General features: G+C 54.2%; 5 protein-coding genes across 5 annotated transcripts; 3 read left to right on the forward strand and 2 right to left on the reverse strand.

Moving 5' to 3' along the window:
• Positions 1–3,222: 3,222 nt before the first annotated feature.
• Positions 3,223–5,244, reverse strand: M406DRAFT_335698 (uncharacterized protein; the record flags this gene model as incomplete). Its single annotated transcript, XM_040921066.1, has 2 exons — positions 3,223–5,011; positions 5,225–5,244. The coding sequence occupies 2 exons, from the start codon at positions 5,242–5,244 to the stop codon at positions 3,223–3,225; spliced, it is 1,809 nt and encodes a 602-aa protein (XP_040780880.1).
• An 86-nt stretch (positions 5,245–5,330) lies between these two features.
• On the reverse strand, positions 5,331–9,103 carry M406DRAFT_284409 (ARM repeat-containing protein). The gene is made up of 3 exons (XM_040918562.1): positions 8,918–9,103; positions 7,805–8,834; positions 5,331–7,765 (listed from the first exon to the last, which is right to left on the reverse strand). Exons 1-3 carry the CDS (start codon positions 8,981–8,983, stop codon positions 5,571–5,573), a joined length of 3,291 nt encoding a protein of 1,096 aa, XP_040780881.1. The 5' UTR covers positions 8,984–9,103; the 3' UTR covers positions 5,331–5,570.
• Positions 9,104–9,538: 435 nt separating this feature from the next.
• On the forward strand, positions 9,539–10,768 carry M406DRAFT_343921 (DUF1749-domain-containing protein; the record flags this gene model as incomplete). The annotated part of the gene is made up of 3 exons (XM_040921931.1): positions 9,539–9,898; positions 9,969–10,228; positions 10,313–10,768. The coding sequence occupies 3 exons, from the start codon at positions 9,539–9,541 to the stop codon at positions 10,599–10,601; spliced, it is 909 nt and encodes a 302-aa protein (XP_040780882.1). The 3' UTR covers positions 10,602–10,768.
• Positions 10,769–11,845: 1,077 nt separating this feature from the next.
• M406DRAFT_96602 (uncharacterized protein) lies at positions 11,846–15,487 on the forward strand (the record flags this gene model as incomplete). The annotated part of the gene is made up of 4 exons (XM_040926335.1): positions 11,846–11,909; positions 11,949–12,761; positions 12,820–12,917; positions 12,986–15,487. The coding sequence occupies 4 exons, from the start codon at positions 11,846–11,848 to the stop codon at positions 15,101–15,103; spliced, it is 3,093 nt and encodes a 1,030-aa protein (XP_040780883.1). The 3' UTR covers positions 15,104–15,487.
• A 391-nt stretch (positions 15,488–15,878) lies between these two features.
• On the forward strand, positions 15,879–17,799 carry M406DRAFT_343923 (cytochrome P450). The gene has a single exon (XM_040921932.1). The coding sequence runs from the start codon at positions 16,193–16,195 to the stop codon at positions 17,639–17,641; it is 1,449 nt and encodes a 482-aa protein (XP_040780884.1). The 5' UTR covers positions 15,879–16,192; the 3' UTR covers positions 17,642–17,799.
• Positions 17,800–18,461: the final 662 nt, after the last annotated feature.

Genomic DNA, 18,461 nt, shown 5'->3' on the forward strand with positions numbered 1-18,461 from the left:
GGATTCAAGACATTTCCTAAAGCAGAAAAAGACCGACTGGAACAGAGGGATGACCGAGGCTGGGGGGTTCGGAAGGGCCACGCGGTATTATCGTCGTCGTCGTCGTACTGGCATAGTACAATAAGCTTGTAGTATGGAAGTGGTTCATTATAGGTGACAAAAGACCAGGATGCCTAGGATCCCGCCCCACAGGTTCACTAAAAAGGTTCTCTATCCAGTACCAAGGACACGGGACCTCAGTCTAGAAGGAAGGCTAGTAGACCCTCCTCATTGGCGAGACCGGTTTGGAATGCAACAGGAGTGCGTGCGTGTGAGAGCACATGATTGCTCACGGAGAGAACAGGGTGGATGCCACATGGCTCAAGTGAGCGATATTCCTGCTAGGCTTCCATGAAAGCATCTGGAGGGAGAAGATAAGATGGAAGGTGGCAGTGGCAGTGGCAGTGATGGTTGCTGCAGCAGCAGCAGCAGCATTAGCAGCAGCAGCATCAGCAGCATCAGCAGCAGCAGCATCAGCAGCATCAGCAGCATCGGACACAAAATGTCCTCCCCCCCAAAGGTTGGCTGAGTGGCTTGACGTTGGGAAGAGCTTGAAGATCCCACCCCTCCGCCCCCGGGCGGTTCGTCGACAGGGATTGCTGCTTAGAGCTAGAGATGCAACATCCCTGCCTTCTGATAAGAATGTCAGGCTGCCAATGAGGAAGGTGGGGGTGGGGTGTCTTCTCTCCATGACCTAGACTGCTTCGAGTCCTGCTGGCCGCAGCTAGTACCGATACATACTATGCGAGTAGGACGGAGACCTCATCACATGACAAATGGGAAGAAGGCCTCGCCTGCCAGAAGTTCTCGATGCCACGATGACAATAAATGGTGCAGCATGAACATGCTCTCCAAGGGCCCTAGTATAATTGCCCGGTACGGACATCCCCACAAATTTATCTATGTACTGTAGGAGTGACATGTGGGACTCCTCCCGCCTCTGTTGCCTCATGTGGGGAACATCCAACCTCACATCCTTTCGCCTCTCAAGCCTGCAATCTATAACTGACTGGATTCTGGTACCTTTTTTTCTCTTTCTCTCTTCTTCTGCGCGTTGGCTATTGTTTGATTTCTGTTTTATAGGTGAGGGGTAAGAAGTGGAGGGGGGGGGGCGGGGCCCAACCTTGGAAGAAGGAAGAAGGGAAAAAGGCAAAAAGGGAGCCAAGGGGCCGCCAAGGAGAGCGATAAAGAGCAGCCAGGGAACAGAAAAAAAGCGAAGGTTCTCTTCTTTTAGTCCTCTCCCACCCCCCCCCCCCCCCTTTAGATACTGAACAGAGTCGATCAATGATCAGGTCTGCTCGCCAAGCAGCCGAGAACTTGTCAAGAGTTTGAAAATAGTCGCTGTCCCCTATCTTTCCCGAACAAACATGACTTCAATCTCCTTTGGGTCTAGTCCCGATTCTCACATCTTATCCGAGGCACTGACTCGATCCATTCAGACGACACATACATAGGAATAATTTCTACCATGGTAAAATTACCCCGGAATCTGTCCCAACAATACATTACGTACAAACCGTTGCTGTGACCCTTCTCTCAACTACAGACGAGATGTACTAACTGATTGGACGTTTCATGCTGATGCGGCACGTCAAGGCGTCTTGTCACGACATGCATTTTGTGTTACTGGAAACAAAAACCCGCAAAGGCGGATGGATAATGTTGAGGGACGCGTCATTTCTCTACAAAGCAGCACTGGAGGGGGAAGATCAACTTGATCCCTCCCCTTCGTCAGAATTTTCGTTGCTGTCCAATGTCCAAGCCCATGTTCATGCAGCTCATTCTCACCCCTCCTCTACCCTCTCAACCTCAAACCAGAGGAATCAATTGGTGCTCGTCAATCTGTTGCTTCTCCACAGCACACACCCCGGCCGCAGCCTCTCCCGATCTCCCTGGCTAAGTCCTTACCCAAAGGCTGATCTGGTTCCCATGTTACTTGTTCGCATCATCAAACAGGCTTCTAGCGTTTCTGTAGGGCCACACTAGTGCAGGTCCTCCAGGGTAAAACAGAGAAAAGGTTCCCCATGCACGCCATGGTAGGTAGCACTGCCGTATATTTCCCTGCATATATGCTTTTCTGGTCTAACTCCCAATAGTAATGTCCAGCCGAGGGGGAACATAGGTGTCGTGCATCGCCGTTGTTAGCGCCTTGCCCAGCCCTACTATAGGCGGTTCGAGAAGCTCACCATACTAAGTATAAGTAGGCACAAGCCAACCTTTTTCACGATATCCATGTGCGGCTGAAGGGAAGACGCCCGGCCCCCCCGGCCGCTGGCCGCTCCCGGGGCGTTAAAAAGCCACTAAGATACACCATTTCACGACTATGTAGCCAAACGTACGATGATATTCTTATCGCATCTGTGTTCCATGCGGGAAGTGATAGTCAGTCAGATCGGAAAAAAAAAACATGCAAGGATGCAGGCAAGACATTTGGTCTCGTTTTTCTTTTTTTTCTCCCCTTCTCTATCTGATTACAATCTGGCGTCAACCAGTTATGGCTAGCCTTTCATAATCATCGTTACGCACAGTAACACGCGTATACCACCAATGATTTCCTATTACGTGGATCAGTTTACAAGCGAATTGCTCGAAATACTGTTGGAGCTCACACGACTTTGGCCGTCTTGAGCACGTTGGCTATTTACCGCTGGCATCATCTATCGTTTTATGTCATTCACGAGATAATATGTTGCATTGATGTTAATCCCACGAGGTCGTACACAACCCACGTATAGAGAGTATGGCGCTTACAGCATGAGCCAGCCGCGCCTATGAAGCTCCAATCAAGGTGTAGTCTGCGATGGTCAGCATTGAGGTGACTGCGTGAAAGCAGTGATCCCTTTATAAACATAGAAGCTATGTAGTAAGACATCAGGGAATAGCAAGTGACGAGATGTACACTTGAATCCGTAAAATGGGTCCTATTGGCACGTTTCCGACAAGAGATGTAGCGAAGCAGCAAATGCTTGTATGTAATAGAGAATGGAAGAGACAGTTGATGAGAAGTGTGACGTCGTTTTGATGGCCTAGGCAATATTTACAGAAAACGCAGTGCCAAATTTGACATATTGTTGTTCTCAGTGCTCCACAACGACCTTCTGCACAGCTCCCGCCAATTCATGAGAGACGACCACGAGCTTGTCAAAGAACACCATGGCCCCGTTCTTGGCTGTTTCTCCCCTCTCACACCAGAACAAAGTCCCGTATCGCCCTCCCTTCGTCAAGGGCCTCACCCTCCATAATGCCAGGGAAGAAACACTCGCCGATCAGGGTGAAGAGAGCATCATCGTAGTCCGACCGCCTGAGAACGACAGGGACGCTGCACCCAATAAGCACACAAACCACATCGTCCTTCCTCGCCAGCCTCGGCACCATGCCCAGGTCCCCTCCAGCCGTGACAACCAGCCGACAATCCCACGGCCACTCCCCCACCGTCGTCTCCGCCGCGCGCCAGATGGTATGCTTCTTCCGCCCCGCCGTCCTCGTCTTTGCAGCCGGTGGTGGCGTCGCTGCCTCACAGTGATATCTAAGCGTGGCGCCTCGGATGCGCAGAGCTTGGTTTGCTAGAAACCACTCGATCACCGGCGCGCACTCTGTGGGGAGAGGTCGAGCGCCCATCACGTTCACGAGAGTGTGCTGGAATTCGTGCATGTACGATGGTATTTGGGCTGCGGAGGTGAGGTATCGGCCAGATCGGTTGAGTGAGAGGCTGCGGATGAGGGCCTCGAGGACCGAGTCGGACGAGGCTTGAGAGAGGACTCTGTCGAGAGCCAAGTGGGTTTTTGCTTCTTGAAGGTTTATTCGAGATGTAGATTGGACCAGGTGAAGGCTCGGGTCAGCATTATCATCGGGCGCAGGGTGATGAGCGGGCCCCAGCCCGTCGATGGTGTCAATGATGAGGCCTTGGCAGGTCAGCCGTCGCTGGTCTTCTGAGATCAAGTACTGCGCGGGTAGGTTTGCTGAGGCCATGTAGATCAGGTCTGGATTTGGTTGGAAACCGGTAGGTCGAAAATTGCCAATGTGCTGTCGACTCGGCTCGCTAACCATTGAGGGCACCGGCCGTGAAGCCCGATAAGCAAAGCGTCGCCAGTCTGGAATCCAGGAAGGTAATGGCTCTTCGTCGCCACCCTCATCGTCATCGGCATCGAGGACTTTGTTAAACAGCGCCGCGAAGCAGATAATATCGAGGCTCCGATGCACGTGTATGAACCTCACCGCCAGCCGCGTATACACCTCCTCGACACTCGCGTGGTAGTCTGCTTGCCCGACCACATCTCGATCTCGGTCGCTGCACACACCCAGCAGCGCATAGATCCGATCCCTCTGGTCTGTCGCCTGGTAATATCCCACATAAGCCATCATGGCTACGAGTCCCATTTTTTCTCCCGAAACCTTGTTGTCATAGTGGTTCAGCAGTCTTCTCCTCGCCCATTGGTTCCCAAAGGCCTTGTGCTCCAGCATTCCCACCGCGGAATAGTCGTACAACATGCCCACAGCCTGCGACCACGTCGCCTTGGTGACGCTCTCGGGCCCGCAGTGGAAGACCAGCCTCTCAGGTAGCAAGAATTCCTGCAGCGTCCACACGCGCGTCCACCACGGCCGAAGCATCCACCTGCTCAGTGCGCGCCACTGATCGCTCGTAATGGCGTCCCGCGCGGCGGCCTGCTCGTGAGGCGCTGCCCCATGTCTCCACGCCGCGATGAGGTGCATCGCCGTGGTCGCACCGCGGGTGTCGGGTGTGCTGGGTCCGAGCCAGACGACCGTGTGGTAGGCGCGGCAATACAGCTGGCCCATGAGGGCGACCTGCTGGCCGCGCTCGAGCTCATCCCCTTGGTTTATGCAGAGATAGTCGATCCAGAAGTATGCATGCCCTCCCAGGGCGCCGTGGTCGCACATGAGCTCCAGGATGGGGTAAATGTTCACGAGCACCTTGCACGGCTGACCCTCGATGAGCACGATCCGAGGGTCGAGCCTCGGCGGGCCCCAAACGTAGGAGATGGCCGCATAGTGCGGGCAGGTCTCGTCGTTGAAGAGGTCAACATGTTGAAGAGATACCCTGATGTTCGCATCCGTGGGAAGTCGCTGGGCGCTGATCAGCCGCACGGTGTGAGAGGTCTCGAGAGGTTGGTAGGGGATCGTGCCGACAGCCTCTCCCTGCGCTGTACCCATTGACAAGAGTTATTACAGCAACTTTTCAACAGGCATTTTCAACTACACCGCAGCCGGGACATCGAAACGAGTGAAGACTTCTGCAGGAATATAAAGGCCCGGTAGGATCGGAGCGGAACGTTACAGCCACGGGAGCTGATCCGTTAAATCTGTGCGCTCGCTGCAAGGTCCAGGGTTGCCAAGCAGAGCGGAATCTGCGTAGCGGTGGACTTTGATCTGCGCTTTAATTATAGCTACCTGGATCATCAGCTGGTTGAATGCTCTATTGTGCAACTACAGGCAATGTCGTAGTGAATGCATATTCAGCCACACCAAAACGCTGTGTCAGACCGTAACTCGATTCAGTGCTCCCTCATTTTACCCTACAACGGCGTAAAGATTACCCCGTCCATTGCAGGTTTGTTTGGAGGCGCAGCCAAATATCCTCTTTCGTACAATGCCAGCCAGACTGCATCGGCATTCACAGCCTCCAACGCCTTTCGAGCTTGCTCGCTGCGCGGCAGCACGTCGTCGGCCAGCAGGTCAAGAATCTGCTCGAAAATCTCATCTTCGATCCGGACGTACGAGACAATTGCGATAAGCATTGAGACGACCGCGACCCATGCCTGCGCGGCTGATGCGAACCTGCCGAGGCCGGTACTCGTTGTTATGGAGCGCGATGCAACCTCAAGCTGAAGCTCGTCGGAATGATCTGCGCCTCGCATCGGTATGAGGATATCATTGCTGTGACCTGATGCCTTACTCTTTGCCATGGCTGTAGCGCCACCACCTCTGCTCTTGCGCGCCTCATCTTTGGCTCTAAAGCACCATGATCCTAGGGATTCCCACCACTCCGTCTTCACGCGGGTGCTCAAGAAATCGCCTGCACTTTCACAGAGCGCGCTTAGCGTCCCGCAGGCCGCGATCACGACGTAAGGCTCCGTGTCATGCAGCCGACTGATGATGACGGGCCAAATGTCATTTACCAATGGGAGGAATGCATTTTCATCTGGTGCAAGTGCTGGCGACACTTTGGAAAGCAGTTCGAGTAGCTGCTTCCGTAGAGTCGGCTGAGGTGAGGTGAGATAGTGTTGAGTCAGTGAGGTAACCTTGGTCATCAGTGTGTAGGTTGGTGTTTGTGGTATTGTAATCTCTTCACTGTCTTGAGGTGCGTCCTCGGGTTGGTCGTCTTGGCCATGATCTCGGGTTTCTATGGCATCAAGTTCTTCCTTGGCGGATTTCCACGCAGTTCGAGGGTGCCCACGTATTATCTCCTCGACGTCTCCTTCTTCTTCTTGCTCTCTGACTCTCTTGGTACGTTTGTGTAGGAAGGTGAGGGTATCTTGCACGCCTGAAGATTGCAAGGGACGCTTCCTGTGATTAGCGGCCCCAGTCTGCCCACCCTCAGTAATCAGTCTATCAGACTTGACACCCTGTTCAACAACTTCTGACAGCACACCAAATAGACTCTCCACGAAAGTAGTGTAGCCGTGGTAATTGTCTAGTGCAGCAAAAATCCCCGCCACGACATCGTCTAGAAAGGGGAGCAGCTTCGGTCCGGTAAGACGAATCATCATAGTCAACACTTTGGTCGACGCAGGGGAGATGTCAAACTGGTTGAGGCGCAGTGAAACCGAGTTGACCATGTAGTCCACGTTGTCGATGATCAGTTCGGAGACGCTTCCGTAGCCGCAGCTTGCAGCGAGGTTGTTGAGCGTGGTGATCGCGTGGCTTCTGAGCTCTGGACGTGCCGAGCCAAGGAAAGTTGACACAGGATAGAGCACATCAATCAGTTCCGGGCGGAATGATCGGTTAAGACGGGAGGCAGCAAAGGCGATGACTTCGAGGGCTGTTGCCTCTAGGCGCCAGTCGGTCTCGTCAGTCGCGTCAGAGTGAGCATCGAGGATAGATACCGAGAAGGAATACAGCTCATCGAAGACGAGGTTCTGGTCTTCGGAGGTAGGGTCTGCTACCGCGTCTGTAAGGTCCAGAAGGTCATCGACCTCTGTGGTCTTGCTGAAAGAGGATCTTAGGAGCTGAAAGGACAGCCAGTATGAGGCAATCTGGTCGACACCACGAGAGTCGCGAAGATAGGGCAGCATCTCTGCTGCAAGCTTGGTCTGCTGCCTCGAGGAGCCAATATTTTGAATCAGAGCAGCCACATCCCTCCGGATGTCCCGCTGGCTGCCATGAGGCAGAAGCACGGGCTGATAGGTCTGCAGTTCTGATCCTCCTGTGCGAACCAAGCTTGGATTTCGCCAAAGATCCATGTCCACATCGACCTCGTTCATGACTTTGGGGTCTTTGGAAGTGAGAATCAACGCGACAATGCTGTCTCTGAGAGCGGACGACAGAGACTCTTCGAGGCTCGATGAATCAACTCCAAGTGCTGATAGAAGTTCCTGGCCCTTGGTCATACTGCGAATGGCCCGCTGCTTGACTTGCTCGTCGCCTGACTGCATCATACGAGGCATGCTCGTAATCCAGTTGTGCACGGTAGTGTTGACAGAGTCCACCAGCTCCGGGTATATGATAGCAAGATCTTGGAGTGACGTGCCATAGAAGAGGGACTGGTCGTCTCCATTGTCGGACACGCCGAAGCCAGTGCCTTCCTCACTATCGTCTTCTCTTAAGACCATAGCGGTCTCAACGAGCATCGCAGTACAGTTGGACAGCGACGAATGGCACTCATCCAATAATGCAATACACAGTTTTTCCACGGCATTGCGCACATCTGCGCCATCGTGGTTTCTCAGCTTCAAAACAGTCGACAGGGCAATCTTAACCTGTGCTACCGTAGCGTTTAGCCACGAAAGTGTGAGCACTGTCCCTTGAGCATTCTCATCTTGGCTCTGCTCCTCGGAAACAAGAGCGTCTTTCTCATCTTGTTCCCGCAGCAGGTTGCGTATCTTCAGGTCGCTGAGGACTTTAGTGAGAACAAGCTTGAGAATGTTCGTACCGCTGAAGAGAACTCTCCGCTGTGCCTTGATAGATGAGGGCGGCGAGAGCAGCCGGCTTAGAGAAGACACAGTGCCCGGGAAGAATGTCGCCAGCACCTCGTCCTGTTTGACTGTCGTGTAGACGGCTGAAATGGCCAGCAGTGACGCAAGTTGAATCTCGGGAGTACTTCCATCGGTGACACCGTCTAGAATTACCGACACCGCGTGTCCAAATGACGGTATGATCTTCGCATCCGTGAGCGGCGAGTCCTTAGCCGACACCCCAGCAGTCTTGATCAGTGCAGTGAGAGCTCTGTAACCTTCAAGGACGGTCTCCTCGGGCTTTGCAGGCTGGCTATTCTCTCTGCCCGGGACACCGCCAATAATGAAGGTAAGCAGGATAAGAAGCTGCTGCGACAGGTCCTTGGAGATTCTAGCTTTCCATCCATGCTGAATGAGCAGCCGCAACGTCTTAATGACCGTCTCGATGAGGCGGACAGGTTGAGCCTCGTGCCTGCGCAACAGGTGCGACAGAGGAAAGAAGATGTAGTCGGCAATCTTCTCGTCTAGTGCACTTGCATCGTACTGGATCTGACCTTCGAGAATGCCGTTGAGCTGGTTAAGAAGGTCTTGGGTCCGTCTCGCCCCTTCCGGACCTGGTTGACCTTGCAGGGCGAATTTGCTGATCTCGACACAAATCGGCTTGAGCTGTAGCCTTGTCAGCGGGGGGAAATAGACAATGTGATATGGGCGACAAGCCCTTAGGGGTGTCTAGGCAAGCTTCGTCTAACCTTTGCAAAGAACTGATTCCTGACTGACGAGGTAAACTCAGAGTGTGGCCCAACCTGTTGGGCCATCTTGAAAGGACCTGCTGCTGCCTCTATGCCTGAATTGGGGCTGAACGCAACGGAGTCAAACCCAAGTCGGCGACGGCCTTTTCAAGGAATAATGATATTTAGAAGACGTTGAGTCATTGAAGCGGAACACAACTGCTGCGCTTGAAGCCAACTTCGGTCATTTAGCGAGTGCAGACGTCTGTTTGTGCAGCCTAACTGAAGCCCAGTAGTCACCAGGTTTTACAGTAATGGGCAGGGTCCAAGTGTCGGTGCAGTGAGGGACGTATAGATTAGGCAGTGCCGTGGTTAGAAGACCACTGAAGCGGGCCCACCAGCACAAACTTGGGGGCAGGCCCTAGGCTGCTATAGAAGGAATGTCCCACCAGCTCCAGCCCCGCCGCCACAAAGAATCAACCTTTAGCTTGTATTTACGCAACCCTTGGGACGGTGTTCTCTTGACAACTCACAACCCCTCCGGCCCCCCCCCCCAACCAAATATACAGCCAAAAGACAGCCAGAGTTTGATTTGCTACTGCCGCTTGGTCCTGTGCTTCACGTAACTTACTTTTCCTCATAATGGCCACCTCACAAGCCGCTCCCTTCTCTGTGAGAGTTCACCCTTACGAAAGCCGCGGGGTCAAGCATGCGCATGCGTATGAGCTAGGATCATCGTCAGCTCAGAATGCACTGATCTTTGTCGGCGGTTTGATGGATGGTCCTCATACGGTTCCCTATATCCGAACTGTTGCTGAAAAGATCGAGTCCACGACAGGGCTAAATTACTCTGTCTTTGAAATCCGCATCCGCTCCTCATTCTCAGGTTTTGGCTGGGCCAGCCTTGCAGATGATGTAGAGGACATCTCAGCGCTGGTGAAGTACCTACGGAGCATCGGCAAGGAAAAAGTTGTGCTCATGGGGCACTCCACGGGTTGTCAGGTAAGATGATGCAGAAGCTCATATGTCTGTCTACACTGCCGACCACCGCTGAATACTCTCCATCTTGCAGGACTGCATGGAGTATAACAAGTATGCCAAATACGGGAACGAGCCTGTAGACGGCTTCATCATCCAAGCCCCTGTCTCCGATCGCGAGGCCTACGTCTACCTTTCAGGGCAAGAGACAACGGACAGTTTCATTTCGACTGCCAAGGAGATGATAAATGCTGGCAACGCAAATGATGCCGTGCCAAGGTCAAGGTTGCCGCCCGACTTTCCCTTCGAATGCCCATTGACTGCCTACCGACTGCATTCACTGGCTGCTGTTGGGTGAGTTGTTCACTATACCAGCGGGGGAGAAGAACACAAGAGACAGAGAGGCAGTCAGCTAATTGATGTCCTAACTACGCGCAGGGGTGATGATGACTTCTTCTCTTCTGATCTGCCTGATGATCAGGTGGCAGCGATTTGGGGCTTGGTCCAGAAACCGATCCTCATCGTCCCCTCGGCTGAGGACGAATATGTGCCCACAACTGTCAACCGTGAGGAACTGCTAGTCAAGTGGAAGTCAAACTGCCCCAAAGCGAGTGACTTGTCTGCCTTGATCCCTGGGGCAGGCCATACTGTAGACCCGCCACCGTCGCAGGAGTGGCTCGCAGAAAGAGTGGTCAGCTTTCTGAAGAGTCTCGAAAAGAGAGACTGAGACCAAGATCATAAGCCTTCTGCACGTGCAGGCCGGCACCTGTATTAGCTGATGGCGCACGGGAGTGCGCAGCTGAGAGCGGTGGAGTAACTGCAATTTATGTACGACTCAGAGTCTTGATCAGTGACTCCTAAAAGGTCACGATGATGAATATTACATGAAGGAGCAGAGGTTCAAGACTTTATACATATGTAGTATTGGACACATGAATGCATGAACCAATGTAAGTAGTAATTATCACGTAGCCGTTGAATCGGTTGCGTGGTCCAAGCGTGCTGATGTAGCGCAGTGCGGTGTGTGGATTACTGCTGTACTGTAACATACGCTGACTTTTATGCCGTCTGTCTTCCCTCTTTTTTCCGCCTAGCGCGGCCTCGCCGCTGCGTGTGCCAGGCTGGAGATCCCACCACAGCGGGCCTTATCCGTGTTTAGCGGGTGAGGCTCACCAATGCCACCCCAAAATCCAAGCCCCCCGGCATGAATGAAACAGGGCCAGGCACCAGAATTGGAACAACACCTGCTGCATTCTCATTGCCCAAGTTTCTCGCACCTGACTGTCGAGACACTCGACGAAGTTAATGCACTTGGCACCTTGTCAAGGTTAGCTCGTCAGTCAGTCAGTCAGCCAGCCAGCCCGTCAGTGTGCCCGTCTGTCAACATTGCGCCCGCATTTACGAAGACAGCGAGGACGACGATGACAACGAAGACGAAGACGACGACACAACAATACCACCACTGAATCTTTGATTAATTGGCTCAGGGCGAGATACAAGATCTGCAAAAAAGGAAATGGCATTACAATAGACCAAAAAAACGCCCTTGTCGAGTCAAATGCCTTGATCTGCGCAGGCAACCTTGCAAGTCTGCAAGTTGTTGACCCGCTCTCAACCTGCCACGCTCTAGTTCTATCGACGCCGACTCCGAACCGACCAACATCGTCACCGCCAAACCGTCTCCTTGGAGAGGCCCTTGGATTTTATTTTATTTTTCTTTTACCTAAGCAACAGAACCCCTATTGCAACCTGCGAGCTCCACTCTAAAGCGACCAACGACCTTCGGCCTTAGACCTCTGTACCTCCTACCTACCTCGTCGTCCTCATCGTCGCCCGACTCGACTCGACTGCCTCCGTCCGTCCCTCCGCCCCTCCTCCTTCTCCTCCTCCCCTCCCCGTCCTCCTCCTTCTCTGGCCCCGACACCAGGCCTCCGGCTCAGTCCCTCGACCGATCCCACCCAGGCCTTCGCGATGGCTTCCTACGGCCAACCCCCCGCGGCCGCGGTCTCACGACATGGCCAACCCGTGTCCTATGGTGCCCCGGCTGTGCCCATCATAGCGGGCGGCCCAGCAGCGCCCGCCGGCACTTTCTCTCCGGGCACCAAGATCCAGGTGGGCAGCCATCGCGTGGTGATCCAGAAGTACCTGTCCGAGGGCGGCTTCGCCCACGTCTACCTAGTCAAGATGCCCAAGCCCATCGACGGCACCGACATCGCCGTGCTCAAGCGCGTGGCCGTTCCGGACAAGGAGGCTCTCAAGGGCATGCGCACCGAGGTCGAGACGATGAAGAGGCTGAAGGGCCACCGCCCCATCGTCACGTATATCGATTCCCACGCCTCGGAGCTCAGGGGCGGCGGCTACGAGGTGTTTCTGCTGATGGAATACTGCAACGGGGGAGGACTGATCGACTTTATGAACACGAGGCTACAGCATCGATTGACGGAGCCCGAGATCCTCCAGATCTTCACAGACGTCACTGAAGGTGTTGCCTGCATGCACTACCTGAAACCACCGCTGCTACATCGAGACCTGAAGGTGGAGAACGTCCTGATTACAACAACTGGCTCAAAAAAGAAGTTCAAGCTGTGCGATTTTGGCTCTGCTGCAGTCCCCAGACCTGCCCCAACAACAGTGATTGAGTGCCGGCTGGTGGAGGAAGATGTTCAGAAGCACACAACCATGCAGTACAGAAGTCCGGAGATGATTGATGTATACCGAAAGCAACCTATCGATGAGAAGTCAGACATATGGGCCCTGGGGGTTCTGCTGTACAAGCTGTGCTACTACACAACACCTTTTGAGGACCAGGGCCAGCTGGCAATCCTCAATGCAAGCTACAGGTTCCCGAGTTATCCAGTCTTCTCAGACAGGTTAAAAAAGCTGATAGGTAAGTTTCCAGTGGGAGGTGGCTATCTTGTGTCCCAGGCTGACAGTAGCATACGTAGCATCTATGTTGAAGGAGCACCCGCAGTCCAGACCAAATATCTATCAAGTGCTTCGAGAGTCCTGTGCTATGCAGGGCCGTGAGATTCCCATCAAAGATGTATGCTTCTTCACTATTTGGAGTCTTTAGCGCAACCTCCCAAGCTGATGATGATGGTATTTGCGCAGATATACACTGGCAGGTCGCAATCAGACTCCCAACGTCGAGAAGCACCGCCACCACAAGCCACCTCGAATGCTTCCACTCCTGCGGTTGGGGCCGTCTTCTCCCCACCGACCCAACACGAACAAGTAATTCCTGAGATTGCGCCCATGAGGAGGGGCCGTTTACCAGCCGCAGGACCACAGGCTAGTCATGCGACAAAACCAAGTCCTTCACCGAAGCCCGTCACAAATGGGGATCCTTTTGCCGCACTCGACTCCAATGCTGGTGCAAAGGCGGCCGATGAGTTGTCATCGAGATTCCCGACGCTCGATCAATTTTCCATCCTGCACGAGAAGGGTATCAAATTCGACTTTGACGATACCACCTCGCCTGTCGTTGCTGGGAACGAGGCGCCCGACAAGACTTCAGACAATGCCTTTAATATCACGCAAGGTCTGCCAATTGTTGAAGGAGAAGCGCCTCGTGTGATACCAGCAGCCCCTTCGGCATCATCAGAGAAGACGGCAGCACAGTCGCCACCAAAGGCTGGATCGGGGCTACTGAAGTCGTCCGAGATGAGCCGCGCGTCCGAGATCATCATGAGCACCCCTGAACTGCAGGCCATTTCCTCGGGTTCTGCCCAGGTGTTCCAGCCGTCGCCCACACGACCTACGATGGTATCGACGGGGACCATGACCACGCCGCCCATGGAACGGCAAAACTCGAGGACGCCGTCACAATATCAGCTCTATCGTTTCCCCGATCGGCATAGCCGATCGTCAAGCCTCACAAGAACGCAAGAGGCGAGCTTGCCAACTCGCAAAGAATCTCCCAAAATCCGTCCAAGCGCCTCTTTTCTCGGCCACGTACGGCACGCATCCTCCTCGGCAAGGCCCTCCCTCGAGGGCGGCCGTCCGAGCATGGAAAACCTCGGAGAGCCACTGAGCAAGTCGGCATCCATGTCGGGACGTCCTCGCCCAGTCAGCACTTACCTAGAGTCGAATTTGGACTTTTTGCGTGAGCGGGAGAGCATCCCGAAGCCGCTCGCGTCTCCGGCACTGCCTTCGCCGAGTCTGCTTCCAACAGACAAGGAAGTGCCCCCAAGCCTGCTGAACGAGACCGACGAGACCAATATCGAGTCCAATGTGGATTTCCTCCGCTCGATGGAAGACTCCAAGCCGAGGAAAAGTGAGGAAGGCAAGCGAACTAGTCTTTCGTCTTTGGGAAAGAAGTCGTCCTCGATACTCGCTAGCAAATTCGGTGACGCGTTCAAACGTTTTGAGTCCAGTCAACCTGCGCCGCCACCACTGCGGACACCATCACCTTCAAGAGCATTTGAGCGCAAGGACCTGACGCCCATCGCGGGCTCTGAAGCTACAGACGGACGAAGTGATGACGGCCGTGCGCTCGACGAGACAGACACGATGACGCCGGAGATGCGCCGCGAAATGGAGAGGCAGCAGTTGGCAGACGAGGAAAAGCGAGTTGCCGTGGCGCAGGCCGAATACCGAGCGCGAGTAGCCGCGCGTGGGGAGGGTGGAAGGCCAACGCCCCCTCCCGTCGTCGGCTCATCACGAGCTGCTGCGATTCAGAACAAAGTGCAGAGCCTGCTGGACGAGAATACCCGCTCGTCAACGAACGTCAAGAGGACCGCAGAAGGCTACGGGCAATACACGGCTCCCTCCAGCGCGCCGACGCAGGCTGTCAATTCGAAACCTGATATACCGCGCAAACCTGTGGTCGGGGACCGGAGCTCTGTGCTTCCGCCTCGAAAAACTCCCGGCTCTGGCTCTGCATCTCTCAACAGGGTGTCGAGCATGTCCCCCAAACCAACCAATTTCTCACGACCACCAGTGCCGCCTAAAGACATCAAGCCAATGGCCCCACCGAAACCGAACCACCTCAACAAGACGCCCACAAGCGGCTCGAGCGGCTCGGCCAACACGAGCGGCATGCGGCAGACTGGTCGTCTCGAGGTGTTGGTAGCGGCAGATCTCCCGGGCCAGCCCACTCTAGACATGAGCCAACAGGAAAAGGACGACTATCTCCAAGACTTCTCAAAAAGATTTCCTAGCCTGTCATCTATTGAGATGGTCGAGCGGGACCTCGCGGCCGAGGAGAGCACCAAGCCCGGCAGGTAGGGTGTGCCCTGGACTTGGTCTCCAGGCAGGTTCACGAGGTTGCACCGACTCTGGGAGAGACGGTCCAGTACTGGCTGGGGCCGCGGGTTCCGTCTGAGTGATGAGGCTGATGGGAGTGGTGATTCCCAGTTGAGAGGGGGGAGCTCTGGAGGTCTGTAAATAATTGTGAAGTCGTGTCGCAACATCACGCCCCTCACGCTAGATCTGTACCGTGAACCGGAAGTAGAAGTGGGGTGGAAACGGCCAAGATTGCGCTTGCGGGCGCATGAAGCGATGAAGCCAGAAGAGGTAGCCAGCGCGGACTTTGAGTGGCAAGATGGACATGTACGTGTGCATGGTAAGACTCCATGGATAGCCACTAGGAATGAAAGCATGTTCAACCTCAATCATGTATACTTTACCCGCTCCAGCGAGGTCTGGGGTTTTGAAGGTTATAGAAGAGCGATTTTATATTAAATGAAAAAGAAAAGGCCCAGTTTCCACTTGTGCCTACTGGAATACACACATATGTCTTTAGAAAAAGAGGAACCTTCGTATCATCAAGGGAAAAGAAATGAACGATTCACTTGTGGTTCTTCCATCATCGCTATGTGGGGATTTGCCTATTTCGCAACGTACAAAAGAAGCCATGCTAAGCCGGGGGTGTTGACGCTACCTACCAGGCCCGGTCCGGAGTCGGCCGGCCGGAGGAGACGATAAGCAGGGTATGGATCACCACCTTGAAGAACAGAACGATTGGTCATATTGTCTTTTTGCTTTTATCACAGTATCTTTCAACGCATCTGCGCATTCTTTAGTCTCTATTACTATATCTCAGCCTAATCGGCACACGCAGTAGCAGGTCTGGCACGAATTCCCTACCATCTTCCTTCACTATCATTCACAGCATCCATCCACTCTGAATCGCGGGGCCCATCCTCGAGTGCTTTGTGGTGATGATAGGTAGCGAGCAAAGAAACATTTGCTGGGAGGAGATTGACTGGCCACGGAACAACAACAGTCAACGTCACGGCACCTCGAGCTCCGTTATAGAGGTTTAGCCCCTTTCACAAATCACCATCTTGCCCAGGTGCTTCCTCCTGTCTCACAATGCTACTCCTCTCACCGGTATTCCTCTTCCCCTCCCTCCTTCTCCTCGTCATCCTCACTCTCGTCCGCCGTCTTCGATCCCCGTTAGCCCGTCTACCTGGGCCGCGATACTCTCTCTTCACATCCCTCCTCATCAAATGGGCCGAGTTCCACGCCCAGCGCACACGGTTCGTGCATGATCTGCACCTTCGCTACGGCCCCGTGGTGCGCATCGCGCCCAACGAGGTCAGCTTCAGCTCGGCCGCCGCGGTCAAGGAGATCTACTGCTCCGGCGGCAGCGGCTACGACAAAACGGAGTTCTACAACCTGTTCACCGTCTATGGGCGGCGGACCATGTTCTCGACGCTCAACAAGGATGCCCATGCCCGACGGAAGCGGGCCCTGGCAGACAGGTATGCGAACAGCAACGTGACGCGGGGCGAGAGTATCGAGGGGATCGAGGAGCGCGGCAGGCGGTTCGTACACCGGGTAGAGGGGTCCCGCGGCGACGAGGTGGATATTTACACCGCCCTGCACGCCTATGCATTCGACTGCGCCTCGCATCACATCTTCCATCCCCTCGGCGCGGACTCGTTGCGCCAGGGCAAAGACGAGGAGATCATGCTCGAGGTCACGTCGGATTCTTCCCTGCAGAACCGTCTGGTCAGGTACTACTCCCCGACCCTGCACAGCATCATCAGCTCCGTCCTCAACCTCATCGCCCCGCCGAGGGACACGCCGCTGGCCGACAACTTCGTCCTGGACGCTACAGACAAGGGCTCCGAGGCGCGGCCGTTTACCCTGATGAGCAGGCTGAGCGACAAGGCTTGGGATCTGGAGAGCACGACTGTCGCGGCTGAGTGTCTGGACCACATGGTCGCCGGCATCGACACCACTGGTGACGCCCTCTGTTTTCTGATGTGGGAGCTGTCACAGCCTAGATCCTCGGGCTTCCAGGACAAGATGCGCGCGGAGCTGCGCGCCAGGGGACAGAGCGAGAGCTGGGATAAACTGTCGTATCTGGATGCGGTGGTGATGGAAGGTCTTCGATGTTATCCCGCCATCCCAATGTCACTCCCTCGATACGTGCCAGCCGGTGGGAGGACGATCGATGGGTACTTCATCCCAGAGCACACCATCGTCAGCTCGCAGGCCTACTCGGTCCACCGTATAGATGAGACCGTTTTTCCCGAGCCTGACAAATTCAACCCTGAGAGATGGCTTGCGGACGACGGTAAAGACGCTGTGAGAAAAAGGGCGTTCTTCGCGTTCGCAAACGGCGGACGGGGCTGTGTTGGCAAGCATCTCGCGCTGGCGGAGATGAAGATCCTGCTGAGGGATGTTTACTCGCGGTACAGCACTGTGCCGGGCCAGGGCATGAGGCAGGAGATGATGGAGATGGAGGACACGTTGATCTCAGCTAGGCCAAAGGCCCAGAGATGCCTTATGCGGTTCGTTGCAGATGAATGAATGGGAGGGGCGAAGGATTACTACGGCTTGTGCTGGGTTGGGTTCAGATGGACTGGGCTCCTGCCATCTACAAATTGATCCAAAATATCAATCCTCCACCCTTCCTACCTTCCTTTTATAGATCACAGCCATGACTCAATAAAATCTTGAGGAGACACATCAAGCTATTGCTGCGCTTGTGGTCGTTCAAATTCAGCTATGAGTTTCTTAATGGACAGCCATGACACACAGAAAAGAAAAGGGGAAAAGGGTCAGGCTCCTTCTAAGCCGTTGTGACTAGGCATAAACTAACGACACTTGCCATTGAGTGAAGACATACAAAGTACTCGGTAGTGCATGTGACTAATTGTAGCCTGCGATTGTGCTAAGGTGGCAATGGATGACACCTGAACAGTCATGGTACTATGTACAGTGTGAGGTGAGTCGTTTAGCTAAGCCTCATCACTGCATCGTGGGCACAGTTGCTGCCTTCAGTGGCTGGGCTTAGTGGCTGGGCCCTATTGGACAAGGCAGGGCCACCACAGTACAGACAGACAGAGTGCGATCTGGTGGGCCGCTCCTAAAGCTTTTTTTTCTACCAGAGCCCCATTTTTCTGGCACTTGACTCCGAATCCTTTTTCCTTACCTCCTCTTTCAACTCCATCTCTTCCCAAAAACCCACACCACAACTACTCAACCCACCATTCTTCCCACCTGCGTTGGAAATTTTTTCCCCCCATCAAGTCATCACCTCTGCTAAACAATTACATTCAAGGTTTTGTACTGAAATCCACTCGTGGCGCTGTGGCCCTCTTGCGACTGCCAAAAAAACAATCGACGC

The sequence above is a fragment of the Cryphonectria parasitica genome (genome assembly GCF_011745365.1).
Source record: "Cryphonectria parasitica EP155 unplaced genomic scaffold M406scaffold_1, whole genome shotgun sequence".
Classification (NCBI taxonomy): domain Eukaryota; kingdom Fungi; phylum Ascomycota; class Sordariomycetes; order Diaporthales; family Cryphonectriaceae; genus Cryphonectria; species Cryphonectria parasitica.

Coding starts and splice junctions, on each gene's coding strand:
- M406DRAFT_284409 (XM_040918562.1), bottom strand. CDS start 8,983: ATGGCCCAACAGGTTGGGCCACACTCTGAGTTTACCTCGTCAGTCAGG. Junction 8,835..8,917: donor GGAATCAGTTCTTTGCAAAG/GTTAGACGAAGC, acceptor ACAAGGCTACAG/CTCAAGCCGATTTGTGTCGA. Junction 7,766..7,804: donor GGTCTTAAGAGAAGACGATA/GTGAGGAAGGCA, acceptor CCGACAATGGAG/ACGACCAGTCCCTCTTCTAT.
- M406DRAFT_343923 (XM_040921932.1), top strand. CDS start 16,193: ATGCTACTCCTCTCACCGGTATTCCTCTTCCCCTCCCTCCTTCTCCTC.